Raw genomic sequence first — 22917 nt, forward strand, 5'->3', positions numbered from 1 at the left:
AAATATTTGTAATGAAGGGATTTAACTATGACCCAGTGAATGATAAAAAAAAGTAACAGGGAAGAGAAAAAATCCAAAAAACAAACAAAGAAACAAAAATGTAGGAGTTCCATAGTAAACAAAGACAAAAACCAGAATATTCTATGGAAAAGACATCAGAAAACTATATGGTTATGCAATGTCAGTGATAGTATCACTGTACATCTATTGTACATGATATATTCAAACATATATATATATCAATGAGTAGAAATGGCATAGAGAAATATCAAATTAATTTTTGTAAATATAAAATTCAACATGAATGAAAAATAGCATTCCTCATATTCATATTACATTTATATTACCTTACACCTATCTTATTTATTACTCATTTACATATGAAATCACAATAATGTAGAGTATCCCATAGTTCTGAATCTGCCCCCATGTCTATTCTTGTAAATAAGCAAACCCTATCCACTAGTCCTAAGACTCAAATACAAACATGCAAGTTATTTCTCAAACTGACATAGCTCCACTAAGTATCTCTCTGGGAAAAAAAAAAGTCAGTCAGTCCACATAACCCCACAGATACTGGGAGTCAATGATGCATGAACTGTCTCACTATGGTTATGTGTTAGTCTTTTCTGAATATACAGAAGGCTCTATAAATACTTAGTTGCTAAGGAGTCAGTTATTAGGCTATCTGACCGCACCTATTTACCCCATTCCTTGAATTTTGATTGGAAAAGTTTTGATATTTATTTCTATTACTGTTGTTAATGTTATCTTAACAATAATAACAAGAGTAATAGCAATGATGCTGATGCTGATCATGATAATAATAAAAGTAATAATCATAATCATAATTATTATTATAATGATGATATCATTATCATCACCATTACAATTATAAGAAGGATGGTTTAAAAAAAAGATAATGATAATGATGATGATAATAATAGTAATAGTAATAGTAATAATAATAATAATAATAATAATAATAATAATAATAATAATTAATAATAATAATAATAATAATAAAAATAACAATAAAAAAAAATAAACAATACAAATAAAAAAAAAAAAAAATAAACAAAAATTATTGTTACAAAAACCATATTATTCAACAGCTATAGCAATAATAACAAGAACAACAATAATAACAATGATGATGATGATGATGATGATGATGGCAATAATAATAATTAACAATAATTAATAATAATAATAATAATAATAATAATAATAATAATAATAATAATAATAATAATAACAACCTTACTAATAATAATAATGATAATAAAATCATTAATAATAATAATAATGATAACTACAAGAACAACTATAATAATAATAATAATAATAATAAAACAACAATAACTATACACGTCATAATCTCATAATGATAACCAAAATAATGAATAATGCATATCAGATAATCATAGTTAACACTACTAATAATAATCACAATTACGATAAGCAATCTACAACTTCGCACTTCCTTACCTCAAGCGGCAGGTGGGCAGCACATGGGTGGTGGATCCAATGGACAAACTGAAATCTCCAAAGGCTAATATTATTTGATAAGGCTAATAAACATTTCATATTGAAAACTGCATAAAACTTCCTTGTAAATGAACTTGAAATAGTGACAGCAGATTTTTACTGCAAGAATTTTTTACATGAATTATCTGTTTAGTGAGTCACCAGATGGTTTTATAAATTTGGTAATCAAAAGTTGGAAAAATATCTGACCATATTATGAACAAAAGTGGCAAATATCAACAATACATATCAAAACTATATATTCCTTAAATGAAAAAGAAGGAGGGATGGCTCATCTTACGATGCAAGTTTTTCTTTATTCCTAAAAGGAAAATAAAAAAATATATATAATCCACATACATATACAGAAATCAAAATCAATGACTTGTAAAGAGAACTTGTAACCACTCTTCATATCTTTATTTAAATAAGTATCCCCTTGAAATGGCTTATAGCTTTATACACATTATCTAATGAAGGGAAAAAAAAAGATACAGGCATACTCTCCTCTATCTCTTGCCCCCTCTTGTCTTACGCCCTCCTCTTCTCGGGGAAACTTTTACAGGAGTGGATCTTTCCTTTGTTAGATCCTTTTTTGAACTATTTCTATTTGTGGCTATCAGTGCTCCGGCCACATCTTTTTGATTAATACTTCTCCTCGTCCTCCTTGCTGTTGGCTCTGGGCTTTGAGACAGCACATCAAGATCTAAGGTTAAATCTGAGTTCCTTGTACGCTTCCTTGGAGTACTCCTCTTTGAAAGAGTTTTCTTCTGCTTCAAAGCAGTGGTTGAGGCATCTTTAACTTCTACTTTCAACTCATCCTCTTGTTCTCCTGAGCTGGTCTTTTCATCTATGGATAGGAGTGACTGAGCAGCTGACTCTCCTGATTCTTCTTTCTCATCAGACTCTGGTATTTTCTCCTCCAGAAGATCTTTTGGTAATTCATCTTTGATATCTGTCTCAGGTACACTTTTGATATCTGTATTGCTTTCGGCTGGACTTTTCTTTGAAAATTCCTCCAAAACCTCAGGCAAGCCTTCTTGCAACTGAAGTGGCAATGCTGAATGCAAATTTCTATGTTTATCATTGTTGACCTCTATTATCTCAGATTCTATAACCGCTTCTTTCAAAGAAACTAAAGTTTCACATTTCTCACTTGTCTCATTATTCTGTTCAGAATAAATACATGGGGTTATTGCTATTTGCTCTACAATACTGTCCACTCCCTGGTTTAATTTCTCAGACCTGTCACAAGCTGATATAAATAGCTCTGAAATTTCTTCACTATCACCACAGTGCTGAGTTGGTTTTACAAAAATAAAATCTTCCTTATTTGTTTGGCACAGATTAAGGTTACTGTCAACCTTGTCACTGCAAGGCATCTGACTATTACTTACTTGAAGGCCATCCTACTTTGCAGTCTGCCTGAGGAATAGTCTGCTCTGAATCCACTTTTCCATCAATATTCTCAGCACTACCACTGTTTGTCAAAGGATCTTTAGGCTCAGTTTCATTTGAGGAGGTTATTCTTACCGTACATTCTCCTAATGCCCCTTGTCTTTCTAAAACAGATGTGTGGCTTGACAAACCTGTAGGATCCCCATGAATCTCAGTAGTCTTACTGGTCAAATGACTTGGATGTCTCAGATGCTGATATGAGCAGGAATCGTCGTTGCAGCGGCCCAACAAATCATAGGGACACAGCATGTTCATTTCATCTATCCTCTCTGTACTGTTGTGTGGAAATCAGAACATTAATATCAAATTACAGCTGTATACCTTTGTGTTTTAATATACTACCTCCAATCTCATCTCCCGAAGTAAAACACTGGCAACTCATCCTGGACTCTTTTGAGAAAAATTAATAAAGTTTCAATGAAGGCAGGTGTACGCACACACACACAAATGCACGTAAGCATGAAAAGAACATACATGAACATCCATACACACCCAAAAAAATAATGCTGTTTAGAAATTATGAAATATAGGATATATAAAAATTGTTTTCATTGTCAGTTGATTTGAAGAAAAAGAAACTTGGCAAATCAGAGAATTCCAGGGTAAAGGGTGAGTTGCCAGTTTTCTTCTTGTCTGAGATTTGAGGCAATATTGTGTTAACCAAAAACAAAACAGAGAGAGAGAGAGAGAGAGAGAGAGAGAGAGAGAGAGAGAGAGAGAGGGAGAGAGAGGAAAGAGAGAGAGAGGAGGAGAGAGAGAGAGAGAGGGAGGAGGGAGGGAGGGAGAGGAGAGAGAGAGAGAGAAGAGGAGAGAGAGAGAGGAGAGAGAGAGAGGGGGGAGAGAGAGGGAGAGGGAGGAGGGAGAGAGAGAGGGAGAGAGGAGAAGGAGGAGAAAAGAGGAGAGAGAGAGGAAGAGAGAGAGAGGAAGAGAGAGAAGAGAGAGAGAGAAGGAGAGAGAGGGAAGAGGAGAGGGAGAGAGAGAGAGAAGAGAGAGGAAAGAAGAGAGAGAGAGAGAAAGAGTGAGAAAGAGGAAGAGGAGAGAAAGAGAAAGAGAGAGAGAGAGAGAGAGAGGAGAGAGGGAGAGGAGAGAGGAGAGAGGGAGAGGCGAGAGGGAGAGGAGAGAGAGGAGAGAGAGAGAGAGAGGAAAAGGAGAGAGAGAGAGAGAGAGAGGAGAGAGAGAGAGAGAGAGAGAGGGAGAGGGAGAGGAGGAGAGAGAGAAGAGAGAGAGAGGAGAGAGAGAGAGAAGAGGGGAGAGAGAGGAGAAGAGGGAGGAGAGAGAGAGAAAAAGAGAGGAAGAGGAGAGGGAAAAGGAGAAAGAGGAAAGAGAGGAGAGGGAAGAGAGAGAAGAGGGAAGAGGAGAGAGGGAGAAGAGGGAGAGGGAGAGAGAGAGAGGGAAAGGGAGAGAGAGAGAGAGGAGGGAGAGAGGGAGGAGGGAGAGATGGAGGGAGGGAGGGAGGAAATAAATGTGCATAAGAATATGTGCATCATCATGTGGACATTTGCATTTGTTTGTTGGGTAGGCTTATAAGTAAATTCATTCTACATCAATTCTTATTTCATGAACAATCAAGTAAAAAAAAAATAATAATAAATACATGAACAGTAAAATAAACAAAAAAGTTACATGAACAAAAATAAATAAATAAAATAAATAAATAAACAAAAAACTTACATGAACAATCAAGAAAGAAAACAACAAAACTTACACATCCATTGACCTGGTCTGCTCCTTTGTGGGAGAAATGGGTTTCTGCCTTTGTTTATCCTCAAATGAAACATTCTTTGTATCACTCATGGCACTCTGTTGGCTGGCTGGATGCACTGTCTCTGTTTTACAGTCTAATTCTTTTGCAGGCAGGTTCTCATTTGCTTTCTGAGCTTTGTTATCAATTATTGCTCCCATTTCTGTACCCTTGGATGCACAAACATTTTCTGTCTTAGCTGCCTTTATTATTGCATTTTCGTTGTCCTGCATTATTTTACGTTTTGCCTGACCCTTATTCTTAATCATGGAAGGAGCCCCTTTAATACTTACAGCACTTTGCATATTTAGTGAACTATCAAAAAGCTTTTTGTTCCATGCTACACTAACATTTACATTCTGCGTTGCGCTCAGTGGAGTTGCAATGTGAAGGGTCACACAATTGCCAGGACTTGGGTTTTGGCCCACAGGTGCCTGGCCTGACTGTAATACTTTTCTCCTTACAGAAGTACCTTCCTCCTTCTGATTAACATTAATTAGAGGGGAAATATGCTTCTCAACAGCTTTCGTTTTGGCCTCTAGCTTAGCTTGGGTCTTACTGTACATCTGCCTGTTGTACACCTGGCCAATCTGCTGACGAAGTGCATCTATGTTGTGTGCAAGCTGTTTCTTTCTCATATGGTCCTTTGACTTTGAATGGGGAGACCCCAAAACTTTTGGCAATTTGTAATCACTCCCAAGTTCCTGCAAAGGGAAACAAAAATAAAGAAAATACAATATTAATGCCAAATACTTCAGGGCCATAATAAACCTGTGACATTCTAAAATGTAAAAGTCAAAGTAAAATCAAATCTATCAAATGAATACACAAAGATCCATTAAAAGACACAGAAATACACAAACTAGACTATTTAATGAGGAAAAAGGAAAGAAAGAAAGAAAGAAAGAAAAAAATGACATGTTAAAACTTATTCTGCTATCCTCCCATGAAAATATTTCTCTTATAAAAATTATTTTACAAAACATTTAATAGATATAAATACAAAACAAACTCACACTCACAATACAGGAACATCTGCACAGGCATAAATTGGGGTGAAGGATTGAGTATATGTATGCACGATGATGATATGAATGCAAATTTGCAAAGTAAAACTTGTACCTATTTGATATAAAAACAGAAGAAAGAAAGAAAGAAAGAAAGAAAGAAAGAAAGAAAAAAGGTCTTTGGATCATTCATTGGATCACTACAAATGTAGGCATACCTGCAAGTTTGTTACTAAAGATTTTCATATGAAATTTCTCATAAGCTGTGTTCCCCATAACAGTCCTTCCACATTACATACAGGGAATAGACAATGGAGAAACTAATAGTATATTGTAATAGATAACTATGCCAGCATGTGAAACAAAGCTGTCCCATTTGCTGCAAATCCAGGTCCCAAACATATAATGAGATGTATATTATCTCAATATTTTCCTTTTTAAAAAAGGAGAAGCAAAATAATATGAATATTCAATGAAAAAAATTACATTGTTTAATATCTCCCTAAACTGCTGGGAAAAGCTAGTGCTACTGCATAGGCAAGATATTTACCTACTCACGACAGAAGCTCCTGGTGCCATACCACACCAAGTGCTGGGCTGAGTGCAAATTTGGCTGCTTAAGGGAAAAATTTGAAGCACAGAAAACATTAATTTACACTGTTCTCTAGTATCTTGGCTGTGGCATTTAGGTAATAAGGCTAAAAGCAGGCTTTAATTCTACATTTGAGGGGCTGTTTCTCCTTAACCCATTGCCGACGGGTGGCATGTACGCACATGCCATGACATGGCGGGACCATCTGCCGGGGGCATGTACGCACATGCCATGATTTTTTTTTTGTTACAATCACGGCAAAAGATTATTTTTCTGCCACTGAAAGTGTAATTAAGTCGGTTTTAACACTTTCTCATTTTTACCATGCAACAACAACAACAACAATAATAATAAAGAAAAAAAAAAAAAAAGGCACACACAACAAACTGACGATTTCACACACTGCTTATTTTATTCGGACTATAGACCGAATAATGATCAACTATGGAGTCTATATAACAACAAAAGTATCCTTCAGTCTCGATTTATCAGGAAGTTGGGCAAGTAGAGACTTTGGAAAATAATGAAAACTGAAAATACAACATATCTTCGTAGTATTACAAAGAAACGGCATGGGATGCTGGTATTTGGCATGAGTGGTCGCACATGATCGGGCGACGATATAAGCCCCTGGCAGCAGGGCCTGGGCCTCTATGAATACTACCCGTCAGAAATGGGTTAACCCTTTCCCGATGGGTAGTATTCATAGTGGCCTGGGCCTCGCTGCCGGGGGCTTATATCATCCCCATAGCATGCGCAACCACTCATGCCAAATACCAGCATCCCATGCCATTTCTTCGTAATACTATGAAGATATGTTGTATTTTCAGTTTTCATTATTTTCTAAAGTCTCTACTTGCCATACTTCCTGATAAATCGAGACTGAAGGGTATTTTTCTTGTTATATAGACTCCATAGTTGATCATTATTCACTCTGTAGTCTGAATAAAATAAGCAGCGTGCGGCATCATGGAGTTGAAATCTTCGGTTTGTTGCTTTTTTTTTTTTTTGCATAGTGAAAATGAGAAAGTGTTAAAAACCACTTAATCACACTTTAACTGCCAGAAAAATAATATTTTGCCGTGATTGTAAAAAAAAAAAACTCATGGCATGTACATACATGCCCCTTGGCAGATAGTCCCGCCATGCCATGGCATGTGCGTACATGCCACCCATTGGCAATGGGTTAATGATGGGAGCCAGTGCCAAACAAGCATACAATCATTTAGAATGCACAACCTAGAACAGGCTCGACTGTGCATGACAAAAAGGATGTCATCCCTGAGTGAAGGACAGTCTAGCCCTGTGATAGGATATCAACCGTCGTGAGTGGGTTAATCATTTCCTTTACCTCACACAGTAAATTAGCCTCACAAATAGATTATATAGACTGTCATCAGCTGATATCATACTGATTTTGGAGTAACCGGAAACATATGAGAGAATTTTCTTACCTTCTTTCCAAGTATCTCTCCCTTGTGTTCGAGCTGGCTTATTTCCTCACGATCTTTGGTTATTTGGGTTTGAAGATTTCGAATCCTTGCCATCTTGGCCTTCAATTTGCTGGCTTTGTCCTGGAGATAACATCACAACTTTAGAAAAGGAATATCAATAAAAGGCATGCATGCCTTATTTCACCATCCTGCATGAAACTAGATCTTAGGAGCAATAGTGATTGGCTAAAGATACCAGGATAATCTACTTCCAGCACCTCTTTGCCACCTATCTGCCTTTTAGCCTATTCCATGACCTCTCAACAAATAGCTGGTAAAGTTAAAGATGTAAATGAATTCACTATAAAAAAATATGTGCTCTTACTTACCAGACAAATTATGATTATGCAGTATTCTGTGTTGGTAATATGTATAGAATGGCTAGAGGAATTAAGACTTTGGGAACTAAGGGTATGATATGATGAATCAGTTTAGCTTAAGAAACCATTTCAAGAAATACTTTGCTTGTCCTCCAATTAAAACAATTCTTATTCCACTTAATCTGGAAAGATCTTTTTGCAAGCCTTGCCTCAAGCTGTATCTCCATTTGGCCCAGCTTTTCCCGTAACTTGCTGATAGTCGACTTTAACGACTGCCGTTGTCGCTCTTCTTCTGTTGCCTCATGAACTAGGGAAGCCAGTTGTGATATCACTTCATTCATAGCAATCCTGTATGATGGAGGTTTTAAATTTTTTTAAAAAATAGCTGAAAAGACAACTATCACTACAAAAAACTTGAAGCTCTTATCAAATAATCAGATTTATGCTCAAAACTGAGTTACATAATCACTCAAGTGAGAATGTTCATTTTCAAAATAAGTCAAAATCAAAATATAAGCCTATATTTTTCCTCTACTAAGTAGTCAAAGTCTTATCTAAAGCAAGGACAAAAATGAAAGACAGAAAGAATCTTCTGTTTTGCATTACTAATATATGACTATAATAATATTTCTGAAACTTTTGTCACAAGTCAAAACTCTATTACTACGCAAAATTACCTTTTTTGTGTGTATTCATGTTCCACTCTCTTCAGCAACAGTAACCTCTTAGTCCTTACTGGTTTTCTTGTCACATTATCTACATCACTTAAACTACTTGATTTGGAAGTGCTTCCAACTGCATTACTTTTTTGTCTTTGTAAAGCCGCTGGCAAAGTGTTTGGGGTTCTAATGGCACTTATTTGTATTACAGAATTATTTACAGGTGTGCTACATACAGAAGACCCTTTTAAGGTTTTTGTACTTTCAGATACCAATAAAATATCTTTTTCTAACAGCTCGTTCTTTTCTATTTTTTCAGACAAATGTTCAAGACTTTCCTTCCCCTCGACATCCCCATGTATCTGTACTTGCTTTTGTATAGTTTGGCTTTCTGAGTTGTCCTCACTGGTCATACTATTAAAAGTTTTAATTTCTGTTCCTGAACTGACCTCTGCATCCTCTTTCCTTTCAGCAGATTCAATGTCATGATCACCAATGATACATGATATTCTAAGAGGACTTGCCTGCTCCTCTTTGCCAGCTGATAAACTATTATTATCCTCATCTTGTGATTTGTCTGCAATCACAACTTCAGTTTGTTTTTCAGCATTTTCACTGCTGGAATGTTCTTGAGTTGTAAAAGGTAAGACACTATCTACAGGTTCATCTACAGATTTAGCAGATTTCTTTGACACTTCAATTGGCACTTGCTGAGTATCTTTACCTTTGTACCTTTCATCACCTTTACTGTTTCCTAAGGTTTCTTTACCACCACCAGCCTCCTCCATTTCACTTTTTCCACTGTCCATTCCCTCACCATTATGACAAGGATTAATCTCTCTATCTCTTGTGTCTTCTATTTCTTCATTCAAATTTCTGTCAGCCAAACCTTGAGCATGATCAGCAAGGAGTTTGATTTTCTACTTCAGTATTTTCAGACTCTGTTACCTGACTGAAATTGTTACATTCATTGTTATTTTTTATCTCTTGAACTAAATATTCAGTTTCACTTGTTTTTGAGACACTTTCACTTGTGGACCTTCTGTCTCCTTACAATCTAAACTAGACCCAGTATCTCCCTCACTAATTAGCAGTTTCTTTGTTTTGTTGTCATGTTCCTCCTTAACCACTGCCAATTCTTCACTGTTGGCATTTTCTCCAATACCATCATCAATTTCTTCCAACACCTCATCAAGAACCATCCACTCCCCTCCATTTACATCTCCTTCCTGATGTACATCTTTGCTATTTTCGAGCAAATCAGTTTGATTTTCAATAACAACACTGCGAGCAGCCACTTCTACAGCCTTTTCCTTGTTTCCTTTTCATTAGTTGGCACATCATCTATACTTTGACGTATGACAACCTTCAGTATTTCTGAATTTGATGACATGTATGACCCATCATTCTTTTCACTTTTACTATCAGCATCTACACTTTCACAAGTTTCTTCATCATTTGATTTTGCTTTGTCATTTACTTTTTTCTGGAGTGTTTTAAGTACCATCAACCTAAGCATCTCTTCATCTTCGTCCTCAACTGGAGAACCTGCACATGAAAAATCTCTCTCTCTCCTCATCTCCACACTTTTCACAGTGCCAGACCCACCTTGGCAACTTTCATCTGCACTTACTGTACTGCTTCCTAAATCTTTATCTCTATTGACATTTGCAAGCTGTATCTGCAAACCACCTGTTTCTTTTAAAATCACTTCTCTTGTGTCTTGCAAAACAGAATGTGGTAGTGGTGGGGTCTCCCCCTGAATCTGAAGGTTACCCCCATTACCAGCTTGGTCACAGTGTTCCTCTTCTGTCCTTGAGGGAGTCTGACTTTTAACCTGTGGAATGTTTACTGATGGCAGGTCTCTAGCAGCCCCTCCATCACTCATTTCCCCTCCATTGTCCCCTGAGTGAGGGCTCTCAGGAGAAATTCTTGCAGCAGAAGCCATTTTCTTCTGGAGTACTTTCTGCCGTAGAAGCAGTTCCTGTCGCTTCTTCTGAAGCATTTCCTTTTCTCTGAGTTGTTCCTTTAGCCTACGATATTCAACCTGCTGTGTTCGACTAAGATGACGCACCACCTGTTGGTTTTAATAAAGCAGTTAAATGGTTTATTTGGGTATTTCAATTATCTAAAAAAAGATTACCATCATGTCAGACAGATATACTTTTATGAAAGAAAGGCAAGATTATGTGATACAGTAATTACATCACTATGCACTAATTCACTATCTTTTCTTCATTCCTCTTATCAAAAATTTTAAACCAATTTGGTTTTCTCTACAACTCAGAATTACCAGAATCAACCCGTCAGAAAAGTATATACGTAAAGGTTTAATATCATTATCAGAAGAAAGAGACACTAATTAAATAAATACTTACATTTGGAGTGCTGTACGACTGAGGAGCTTTTCGTACAGGGGTTTTCTTTGTGAGGGCTGATCCTTTTTTCCCTTGGGTGCTTGATTTGGTGTTTTTCTCTGGCTTGTTGGCATTCCTCATACTTTTAAGCAAAAGATCTATGCTTGAGCTTAAGACTCCATCACCTTCACCACTGCCTGAAGGTTGTGGCTCATCAGTGGCTTTATCTTGGCAGCTCTCCTCACCATCTTCATTCTCATCATCTGAATCAGATTCCAAATTGATAATAACAGGCTTGATATTAGGAAACTTAAACTTGGGCATGTCTTTCTGGCTGTGATTGTCTTTTGGAATGGGATAATCATATCTACTGTTCTTTGGATCTAAGCCAAAGCCACCTATATCAGACAAGCCATGTCTCAAGCTGACCTTCACTTTATGAGTTGGGCTATTCTCTCTAAACCTTGCCTGATGTTGATGCATCTTCACAATAGCTGTCTTGCTCACTGGTCTCAACCTCGGACAAGAGTCCAGTGATGAGGGGTAGCTCAGAGGTGGTGTGCTTTCGTGGCCCATGTAGCTTGAAGAATGAGAATCAAACCTATCCTGGGCAGCTTGGATGTCTTTTACAGTCACTGTTTGATAATCAGAAAGAGATGATTTTGGAAGTTCTACCACAGGTTCTATCTGTTTTTGGTTCTTCTTTCGAGAAAGGTCAATTAAAAGCTGTGCCCTTAGGAGGTCTTCATCTTCATCTTCAGAAACACTTGGCACTGAATCAAGTCCCGGTTGGAGATAACTCTGAACAATGGATTCCTTTCCCTTTGCCAATTTTTCTTGTGCCTTCAACTGTTTAAGCTGCTTTATTTTTTCTTTCTGTCTTTCTCGTTTCCTCCTTCTAGCCCTTGATCTTTTGTTCACCTGCAGCACAGCTCCCCCACTGGTACCAGCACCTGAAGAAGCCTTTTTCACAGCCTCAGCCTGGATATTGGATGAATTGCCATATTTGATTAACTGCACTTCAATTAAGTTTCTTTGTGTGCCGCTGTTCTTCTGCCGAGTCTTCTGCTGGTTAAGCACTGCAGACATGAAGGCTTGGTAGTGTTCTGCTGGAAGATCTTTTAAATCTTCCTGTGGGCTGTTGTCTGGCTTTGGTTCTTCTTTTTCAGGTGTGAGGGTTTTACTAGTTGCATGCTCAGGAGAAGCTGGTGTTTCAGCATTCTCTTGCATGTTTTCTGTTTGTTCAGATATGTTTTCATAATTCTCTGGCTTTGATTCATTCCACTGTGTAGGTTGCTGAGGCTGCAGTCCCCAGTCAGAAGTGGGAGTACCATATGAATTGTACTGCTGATACTGCTCATTTGAATCATAGGAAGACTGCATGGTCTGGAGATACATGTTCTGATCATAACACCAATTATTGATGTTACTAATATCATTGGGTGGCTGGTCAGGTGGGGGAGGAGGTGGCATCATATAGGCCCATTCCACTGGGATTTGGAAATTACTATTACTGTTATTATTACTACTACTTTTGGTGCTGTTGCTACTGTTATGATGAAAACTTTCCTGTCCTCCTGGATCTAGAACAGGCACTGGATAATTCTTTGCTTGTGACCCTATGTTAGAACCAGTTGATGGGTCAGGCGAAGACACCTTATCCAAAGAGATGTCTTCTCCTATATCCTTCAAGATGTCTTCGTCAAACAAACTTTCATCTTCATCACTTGGAGAACTATCACATATATCCATATCAACAGGATCCTGATTAGAGTCAGCAAGATCCTTAATTTCTCTTTGCAGCTGTTCTCCAATATTTGTGACAAGCTGTCTTGTACTGTCTTCACCATCATCCAGATAACTTTTATTTGTTGATATGGCATCCAATTCCAGTTCTAGTCCAGCGATGCTTGAACCTGGTTGTGATCTCGTTGAGCTCTGACTTAAATCATCCAATATAAGGTCTACCTCATCATTTTTTGGAGTGCTTTCTTCTAATTTTGTATCGAAACTCTGATTGCTTTTCAAGGGTGATGAGCTTTCTGCATCGGATTGTATGTGATGATCTGGTAACTGATCCTGAAAATCACCAATATTTTCATTATTTCCCTGATCAGGAAGATCACTAGGTGCTGCTTCTTTCTCTTCCTCTTCCACTGGCTGCTCTATGCTGTCTTGAGGCAAAGACAATGAAAGGTCAACTACTATATTCCCAATGTTCACAGACTGGCAACCTTCTCTCCTTACATCACTCAGCACCTTCAAAGAGGACTGAAGGGCAATCAATCTTAGCTGAAGTTCATCTTCATCTTCTTGGTCTAATGTATCGCAGTCCTGCTGCAACACTTCCCTTATTTCTGATATTTCTTCTTTCTTGGTACCACCAGCTTCTCCTGAAGTTTCTCCTTTCTCCACAGTTTTGTTAGCTAGTGGGCAAACCTTTAGTTTGCCTTTCAGTGTCTTTTTTAAGAGCATTTCTCCAAAACTACCCCTTGGAAGCTGTTTCTGGCTTGATATAAGGGGAACTTCTGCATTTCCTTTGGGTGAAGTATCACATTTTGCTCTTGGAGATTTGTCGCATTTCTCTTCAGATTCATCATCACAGATTTTTACAACACTCTCTTTTGATATACTTTTGTTGGTTTTGTGGTGGCTTGCCTTTACTTCAGTTTTTCTACTAGACGAGGTAGAGAGAGTATGGCGCATGTAGGGGCGAGGTGATTTCCTGCCATTTCCCCATGATTTTGAGACTTTGCTAGCAGCTTCAACAGGGGAGGATGCTCTTGTGCTCTCTTTATCCTGGGTGACTGGTGGTGCCCATGGAGGTGACTTCTTGGATGGCCACTTTTCTGAAGATTTTTTGTAAGGCAATTTTTTCTTGGTGGAACTGAAACCTTGCTCAGAAGGTGATCTTGAACGTGCTCTGCTTGCTGTTCCAGATCGTTTATTCTCTTTTCCTGAAAGTGAAGGGGGGAGGGGGGAAGAAAATTTTAATTTCTTAACTCTCTCCTTTTGTTTAATATGCAATGATATTCTTTTGTTCTTAAAAAAAAAAAAAAAAGATTCACTTATCAAAGCATTCATGATATACATAGGATGTATCAAAGATGCTATCAGTGAAATACTCGGATACGCAGAAGAGAAAGTTGTCAAATATCATCAAGCTATGCTATGCAGACATATATGGTCACAGAGTCATTTGAAAGCATATCAAAGCAAATAATATTCCATTAAGAGTAAAAGAAATTAAACATGCTTCCAATTTTTTTTTTCTGTCATGTCATATTTTTATGAAACACTAACTGTCAACTGTTACATCACTAATGTTGCAGTAACAGAATTATGAACTGGCACCTGATCAACTGTAACTTCCATAGGTGGCAAGTACAGGCTTTCTTAGTTTTGTGCAATTCATAGCCTATTCTACTGGTATTTACACTTTTCTGGCTTTCAAGCATAAATAAGTGTGTGATATTTACATTGTAAACTATGCCAGACATCTAAGACGCTATATTAAGATGACAGAGGTTCTGAGCTATATATAAAAAATTCCCCCAAGCCAGGCTAAAATCCAGTGTACCTCAAGTGGTAATATCATCCACCTTTTGCCGAGACTTTGCCATCTCCTCTGAACGTGCTCTCCACTCCCTGTCTCACTGGCCTCCCGACCCTGCTGGCACCCACCACCCTGAATGTGTGGCCTTCTACAGTGCAGCACAGCCAACCAAGCAGAATTTTTTTTTTCTCCCTTTTTTTCAGCACAGCCAACCAAGCAGATTTTTTCTTTTCTCTTTTTATTAACCAGTGAGTGATGTATCTCTTGGATTTTGTTTTTAAAAATCCTAGACAGTTGATTCAATGCCTTAAGAGATACAGCAGTGCATAATTATAAGCTAGAGGAGTTTTACTGAACTATAATCATATAATACAACACTGTCCTGAATCACCCAAAATTGGCAGAGTGCCTACATCACATATTTCAAAGTACTAAGCATATCTAAGGCAAAAGGCCTATGTATGCAATGTTTAGGCACAGCATCCCAACAGGAAATTTAATTCTATCCATACTATACAAGAGATATCACATACATACATTGCAGCAACTGCATCCAGGAAAACAAACTCATGCTTTAAGATTGTAATTATCAAAGCCATTAACATAATTCCGTAAAAAGCTTTTTTGCTTATTTATTCTTTTAATGATTTTCATTTCCTACTTTGTATTGGCTTGCTTTTACTTCTGTGTTTTTTCTAGATTAGGTACTATAAATCAGAACTTTAGTTGCTTTATAGATTTTGTTAGCTATATCTTTTCTAATATTTTAAAAAGGCCTCCTACTGGCTAAAATCATAATTTCACAATACAATAAATAAACAGAACTAAAGTGAAGTAAAATCATCTGCTTTGTCTTTAACTTCCTGTCTCATTAAAACCTATTTGTAAGTTTCTCTTCCTATGTTATGGGCATGAAGTCTATAATAATTCCTTTGTTTCTCTCACTCTTACATATTGAAGCCAGATTTTTTACTATTATGTCATCATAACCTTTAATCATTTTAGTCATGCAAAAATGCTATATGTGAAACTCCCATCAAATACATAATCCCTTTAACACAAGGCAATAACTAAACAATGATAACTTCTAAACATACCTAATTTGCTTCTTTCTAAGCCTGGAAAGTGCAAAGGGATCTATAAAGATTTTGAGCAACCTAGTCTATGCAAGCAAAGAGGAGGAGGTGGAGGAGGGAAAGGAGAAGGAGGAGGAGGAGAATCAATAAAGAAAAAGACAAGGAAAGAAGATGAAAGAAAAAGAAAGAACAAGATGATGAAGTGGAAGATGATGAAAGAAAAAGAAGAAGAAGAAAATGGAGGGGATGATGATAATGAAGATGAAAAAGAAAGAAGAAAGGAGGACAAAGAAAGAGAAAGAATAAAAGAGGAGGAGAATAATAATGATAATAAAAAAGGAAGAATAAAAAACAACAATAATTATAATAACAAAGTAAAAGAAGAAGAAAGAAAAAGACAAAGAAGAAAGTAGATATCCTAAAAAAATGAAGATGAAAAAGAAGAAGAAGCAGAAAGACAAGAAGAAAAAGAAGAGGGGAAAGAGGAGGAGGAAGACAAAAACAAAAAAGAAGAATGGGATGAGGAAGATGAAGAAGCCTGGACATAGGCACAGTGCAGCATGTTTACTCTCCTATGTACCCTTACTATTCTTGTTCATCTATCCAACCTTCAGACTATACTCATTTTCTTCTTCACTTATTCAACCTTTAGACTATAAAACCGTTCCCTTTCTTCTTTATTAACATCAATGGAGATACCTAGCTTCATTAACATCAACTTCTATAATTCATAATTATAATGTCCTATCACCTCTACTGTATCACACCTCAATAACCTATCTTTTTTTCCCCATTCAATACCTGCTATTTCTATTCCCCTAATTTTTTTTTTACATCCCAGCCTCTCTTCATCACTGACCTCTCCCTCGCCTCTGCACAGGGGAGTCACTGCCACTGTGGCTGGATGAGGAGTACGAGGAGCAGCTGCAATACGAGGAGTCACTGTCAGAGCTGCTGGTGTGGCTCCTGTGCCCCACCAAATGTCTGGGTTGATCAAGAGACTGTTTACTCTTGGCTCCTGGAACCTTGTCACTTTCCCATCCCGTTGAGGACCCGAGTCGCCTTAATCCCTGTCGTATGTATTTAGTCCTCTTGGTCGAAGCTCCAGAAGCCCCACCTTCATTGTCTAACATTTGCCACTTCCTACCCATACCATTATCTTTCTGGTGCTTTCTTGCTTCATCATCCTTATGCCTTCTCTTTTCCATTTCTTCCTGCTTCCATCTTCTTCCTGAGTCTGCCCTTCTCTTATATGAGCCTGAATCCCGTAAATTTTTTCTGGGACTGGTGAAAATGGCTGTACGTCCACGGTCATCATATATGACAACTGCAGAAGTTGCTGAAGCATTTTTTCCTGGTTGTCTTTCCTTGTGGTAATCTGAAAAGAGGTCATCAAAACTTAATACATGAATATCCTTTGGGGCAGGTAAACTCAACAGCTCTTTTAGCCAATTTAAAATCTGGTGGTATAAGTTGAAAGTGCAATTATATGATGAGTTGTACTTTTTTTTTTTGACAGGGAGGAACTAAAGTAAATTTCAAAAAATGCTTCTCGCTGTTATCTGTGATATCAGTTTATTTATGTAAGTTTATATAAAGGTGTTTATATATATATATATATATATATATATATATATATATATATATATTTATATTGTTCTTTTCTTTTCTTTTCTTTTTCTTCTTTCTGTGGTGTGGGAGTCTGATTTGGTGCTCCAAATATCGTCACAAGAAATGAACAATAGTCATACACACACAAGACATTTAAGAAAATCTGTAAGATGCATTCTTTACTGACAATTTTTGGAAGTTGGGCTCATATTTCCTCATTTATTTCTTAGTTATCTCAAGTATGATTTCTCTGATTCTTGCATCAATTTGTCAGAAATGAAGTCTCTGAACTGTGCACAGTGAATTTTAAGATTGCTTTTGTAGAAAAGTAGTTTTTATGATTAACCCTACACTGAGGAGTTTTACCTTTACCATATCAGGCCTGTGCTTGGTACATGTGTTCTCCCTGCTGTCTGCTAAAAAATTACTTTAATATTACTTTGGAGGGCTGCACTTCCTAAATAAGTGAACAACTATTGAATGCACAAAACATGGAGAAAGCTTGACCAAGTGTGGCTTGGATATTTGCCACCCAGCTAAAGGCTTGTTGCATCATGGTAAGAATAAATCCTATCACACACAAATGGAATAATATTTGAGTAAAAGGAATTCCCGGTATTCACTACAAATTATATAAAACAATGGGGGATAAAAATACAATACAGTAAACTTCAAAATCTCTTAGGATGACATCAAGTAACATAATATTATTCTGGTACACAAGAGTTTTAGTAATAAGTAAGTGGTAACAGTAAATTACTTTTAACACAAAACTGAATGTTTCTCTATAATTGTTGGAGCTGAAACAAAAGACTATCACACCGATTCAAGAAATGTTTTGTTTCTTAAAACTTTTTTTTTTTACCTTATAGTACATTTAACATCAACTGGGGTTGAGGCAAGGCTGAATTTTGACATTTTAAATGATGTTATAACTACAGTATAATATTCAAGAATTTTCTAGGAGAAACCATGGATAATATATTATCACTGTTCCCTAAGCAGCAATACCCAAGAATGTACAGTGTGATAATCCTTCACAAGAGTCTGGTCTGGAGTAAGGCAAGAATGCCATAACCATGGCTCTCCCAATCACTGTACATGCTCTAACCATCTTTAATTCCCCTGGCTGGCTTCAATGTCAGTTCTACTTGATCAAATAAATGCAACACCAACAACAACAATATCAACATTGAGAAGACCAACAGTGACTGAGAAAATAATTTGTGATTGTTATGAGAAAATCATAAAAGTACAATTTCTGTCTATGACAATGCATGGAAGTATAAAATCCATAAAATGTATGAAACTTTTCTTTTATAGTATTTCCTGCATAAATTGAAAATAACAAAATTATTTGATACAGAAATATGATACTAAGTGCATCTCTTTTGACCTTCATTCTTCAAGGGTAAACAATTAATTTATTCTTTTTGTTTATCCCTACCATATATACAAATATATACATCCATAATATATATATATATATAAATAAAAATATAAATATAAATATATATATATATATATACACACACACACACACACACACGAGGCTGTGGTGGTTGAGCGGTTAGAGCATCGGACTCAAGACTGTCACGACGGCAATCTGAGTTTGAGGATTCAAGTCACCGGCCGGTGCATTGTTCCCTTGGGCAAGAAACTTCACCTCGATTGCCTACCTAGCCACTGGGTGGGTAAGCCAGCCCAAGTCAGTGCCGGTCTCAAACTGGGTAAATAGAGATGGTGACTCGATAAACACACCGGGTGGAAGGCAACGGCAAACCATCGCTTTAAACTGCCAAGAAAATCATGGAAAATCCATGATCACCAACATCCTTGAGACAGGGCACTTGGGGGGGGGGGGGGGGAGAACATTATATATATATATATATATATATCATAATATATATATATATATATATATATATAAATATATATATATATATATATATATATATATATAATTTTATATAGATATATATATATATATATATAAATTAAATATAAATATTATATATTATATATATATTATATATATATATATAAATATAAAATATATACCACATATATATATATACAAAATATATATATATATACAACAATATATATATATACAACAACTATATATATATATATATATAATATGTTTTTAATATATATATATGTTTGTATATATATGTATATATATATATATTATATATATATATATATATATATATATATATATATTTATATTTATATTTATATATATATATATATATATATATATATATTTTATATATATATATATATATATATATATAATGTTCTCCCCCCCCCCCCCCAAGTGCCCTGTCTCACAAGGATGTTGGTGATCATGGATTTTCCATGATCTTCTTGGCAGTTTAAAGCGATGGTTTGCCGTTGCCTTCCACCCGGTGTGTTTATCGAGTCACCATCTCTATTTACCCAGTTTGAGACCGGCACTGACTTGGGCTGGCTTACCCACCCAGTGGCTAGGTAGGCAATCGAGGTGAAGTTTCTTGCCCAAGGGAACAATGCACCGGCCGGTGACTTGAATCCTCGTACTCAGATTGCCGTCGTGACAGTCTTGAGTCCGATGCTCTAACCGCTCAACTACCACAGCCTCGTGTGTGTGTGTGTGTGTGTGTGTATATATATATTTATATTTATATTTATATTTTTATTTATATATATATATATATTATGGATGTATATATTTGTATATATGGTAGGGATAAACAAAAAGAATAAATTAATTGTTTACCCTTGAAGAATGAAGGTCAAAAGAGATGCACTTAGTATCATATTTCTGTATCAAATAATTTTGTTATTTTCAATTTATGCAGGAAATACTATAAAAGAAAAGTTTCATACATTTTATGGATTTTATACTTCCATGCATTGTCATAGACAGAAATTGTACTTTTATGATTTTCTCATAACAATCACAAATTATTTTCTCAGTCACTGTTGGTCTTATCAATGTTGATATTGTTGTTGTTGGTGTTGCATTTATTTGATCAAGTAGAACTGACATTGAAGCCAGCCAGGGGAATTAAAGATGGTTAGAGCATGTACAGAGTGATTGGGAGAGCCATGGTTATGGCATTCTTGCCTTACTCCAGACCAGACTCTTGTGAAGGATTATCACACTGTACATTCTTGGGTATTGCTGCTTTGGGAACAGTGATAATATATTATCCATGGTTTCTCCTAGAAAATTCTTGAATATTATACTGTAGTTATATCATCATTTAAAATGTCAAAATTCAGCCTTGCCTCAACCCCAGTTGATGATAAATGTACTATAAGGTAAAAAAAAAAAAAGTTTTAAGAAACAAAACATTTCTTGAATCGGTGTGATAGTCTTTTGTTTCAGCTCCAACAATTAAAGAGAAACATTCAGTTTTGTGTTAAAAGTCATTTACTGTTACCACTTACTTATTACTAAAACTCTTGTGTACCAGAATAATATTATGTTACTTGATGTCATCCTAAGAGATTTTGAAGTTTACTGTATTGTATTTTTATCCCCCATTGTTTTATATAATTTGTAGTGAATACCGGGAATCCCTTTTACTCAAATATTATTCCATTTGTGTGTGATAGGATTTATTCTTACCATGATGCAACAAGCCTTTAGCTGGGGGGCAAATATCCAAGCCACACTTGGTCAAGCTTTCTCCATGTTTTGTGCATTCAAAAGTTGTTCACTTATTTAGGAAGTGCAGCCCTCCAAAGTAATATTAAAGTAATTTTTTAGCAGACAGCAGGGAGAACACATGTACCAAGCACAGGCCTGATATGGTAAAGGTAAAACTCCTCAGTGTAGGGTTAATCATAAAAACTACTTTTCTACAAAAGCAATCTTAAAATTCACTGTGCACAGTTCAGAGACTTCATTTCTGACAAATTGATGCAAGAATCAGAGAAATCATACTTGAGATAACTAAGAAATAAATGAGGAAATATGAGCCCAACTTCCAAAAATTGTCAGTAAAGAATGCATCTTACAGATTTTCTTAAATGTCTTGTGTGTGTATGACTATTGTTCATTTCTTGTGACGATATTTGGAGCACCAAATCAGACTCCCACACCACAGAAAGAAGAAAAAGAAAAGAAAAGAAAAGAACAATATAAATATATATATATATATATATATATATATATATATATATATAAACACCTTTATATAAACTTACATAAATAAACTGATATCACAGATAACAGCGAGAAGCATTTTTTGAAATTTACTTTAGTTCCTCCCTGTCAAAAAAAAAAAGTACAACTCATCATATAATTGCACTTTCAACATATACCACCAGATTTTAAATTGGCTAAAAGAGCTGTTGAGTTTACCTGCCCCAAAGGATATTCATGTATTAAGTTTTGATGACCTCTTTTCAGATTACCACAAGGAAAGACAACCAGGAAAAAATGCTTCAGCAACTTCTGCAGTTGTCATATATGATGACCGTGGACGTACAGCCATTTTCACCAGTCCCAGAAAAAATTTACGGGATTCAGGCTCATATAAGAGAAGGGCAGACTCAGGAAGAAGATGGAAGCAGGAAGAAATGGAAAAGAGAAGGCATAAGGATGATGAAGCAAGAAAGCACCAGAAAGATAATGGTATGGGTAGGAAGTGGCAAATGTTAGACAATGAAGGTGGGGCTTCTGGAGCTTCGACCAAGAGGACTAAATACATACGACAGGGATTAAGGCGACTCGGGTCCTCAACGGGATGGGAAAGTGACAAGGTTCCAGGAGCCAAGAGTAAACAGTCTCTTGATCAACCCAGACATTTGGTGGGGCACAGGAGCCACACCAGCAGCTCTGACAGTGACTCCTCGTATTGCAGCTGCTCCTCGTACTCCTCATCCAGCCACAGTGGCAGTGACTCCCCTGTGCAGAGGCGAGGGAGAGGTCAGTGATGAAGAGAGGCTGGGATGTAAAAAAAAAAATTAGGGGAATAGAAATAGCAGGTATTGAATGGGGAAAAAAAGATAGGTTATTGAGGTGTGATACAGTAGAGGTGATAGGACATTATAATTATGAATTATAGAAGTTGATGTTAATGAAGCTAGGTATCTCCATTGATGTTAATAAAGAAGAAAGGGAACGGTTTTATAGTCTAAAGGTTGAATAAGTGAAGAAGCAAATGAGTATAGTCTGAAGGTTGGATAGATGAACAAGAATAGTAAGGGTACATAGGAGAGTAAACATGCTGCACTGTGCCTATGTCCAGGCTTCTTCATCTTCCTCATCCCATTCTTCTTTTTTGTTTTTGTCTTCCTCCTCCTCTTTCCCCTCTTCTTTTTCTTCTTGTCTTTCTGCTTCTTCTTCTTTTTCATCTTCATTTTTTTAGGATATCTACTTTCTTCTTTGTCTTTTTCTTTCTTCTTCTTTTACTTTGTTATTATAATTATTGTTGTTTTTTATTCTTCCTTTTTTATTATCATTATTATTCTCCTCCTCTTTTATTCTTTCTCTTTCTTTGTCCTCCTTTCTTC

General features: G+C 36.3%; 2 protein-coding genes across 3 annotated transcripts in view; both read right to left on the bottom strand.

Annotated features, from left to right (window-relative positions):
* Positions 1-9639, bottom strand: part of LOC119597741 — a 17372-nt gene extending 7733 nt beyond the window's left edge. Inside the window, exons 1-5 of the mRNA XM_037947349.1 lie at positions 8819-9639; positions 8351-8489; positions 7783-7902; positions 4694-5433; positions 1492-3262 (exon numbers count right to left, since the gene is read on the bottom strand). Of these exons, the coding sequence (XP_037803277.1) occupies positions 2920-3262; positions 4694-5433; positions 7783-7902; positions 8351-8489; positions 8819-9609 (2133 nt within the window). The 5' untranslated portion in view covers positions 9610-9639 and the 3' untranslated portion in view covers positions 1492-2919. The remainder of the gene's footprint in view (positions 1-1491; positions 3263-4693; positions 5434-7782; positions 7903-8350; positions 8490-8818) is intronic.
* A 401-nt stretch (positions 9640-10040) lies between these two features.
* The window catches only part of LOC119597740, a 20732-nt gene continuing 7855 nt past the window's right edge, over positions 10041-22917 (bottom strand). The window contains exons 2-4 of one of the 2 annotated variants that reach the window (XM_037947348.1): positions 16943-17167; positions 11179-14114; positions 10041-10877 (exon numbers count right to left, since the gene is read on the bottom strand). In XM_037947348.1, the coding sequence (XP_037803276.1) occupies positions 10101-10877; positions 11179-14114; positions 16943-17167 (3938 nt within the window). In that variant the 3' untranslated portion in view covers positions 10041-10100. Of the gene's footprint in view, positions 10878-11178; positions 14115-16648; positions 17168-22917 lie in introns of both variants that reach the window. The other variant, XM_037947347.1, reaches the window with a different exon arrangement.

The sequence above is a fragment of the Penaeus monodon genome, chromosome 40 (assembly GCF_015228065.2).
Source record: "Penaeus monodon isolate SGIC_2016 chromosome 40, NSTDA_Pmon_1, whole genome shotgun sequence".
Lineage (NCBI taxonomy): Eukaryota > Metazoa > Arthropoda > Malacostraca > Decapoda > Penaeidae > Penaeus > Penaeus monodon.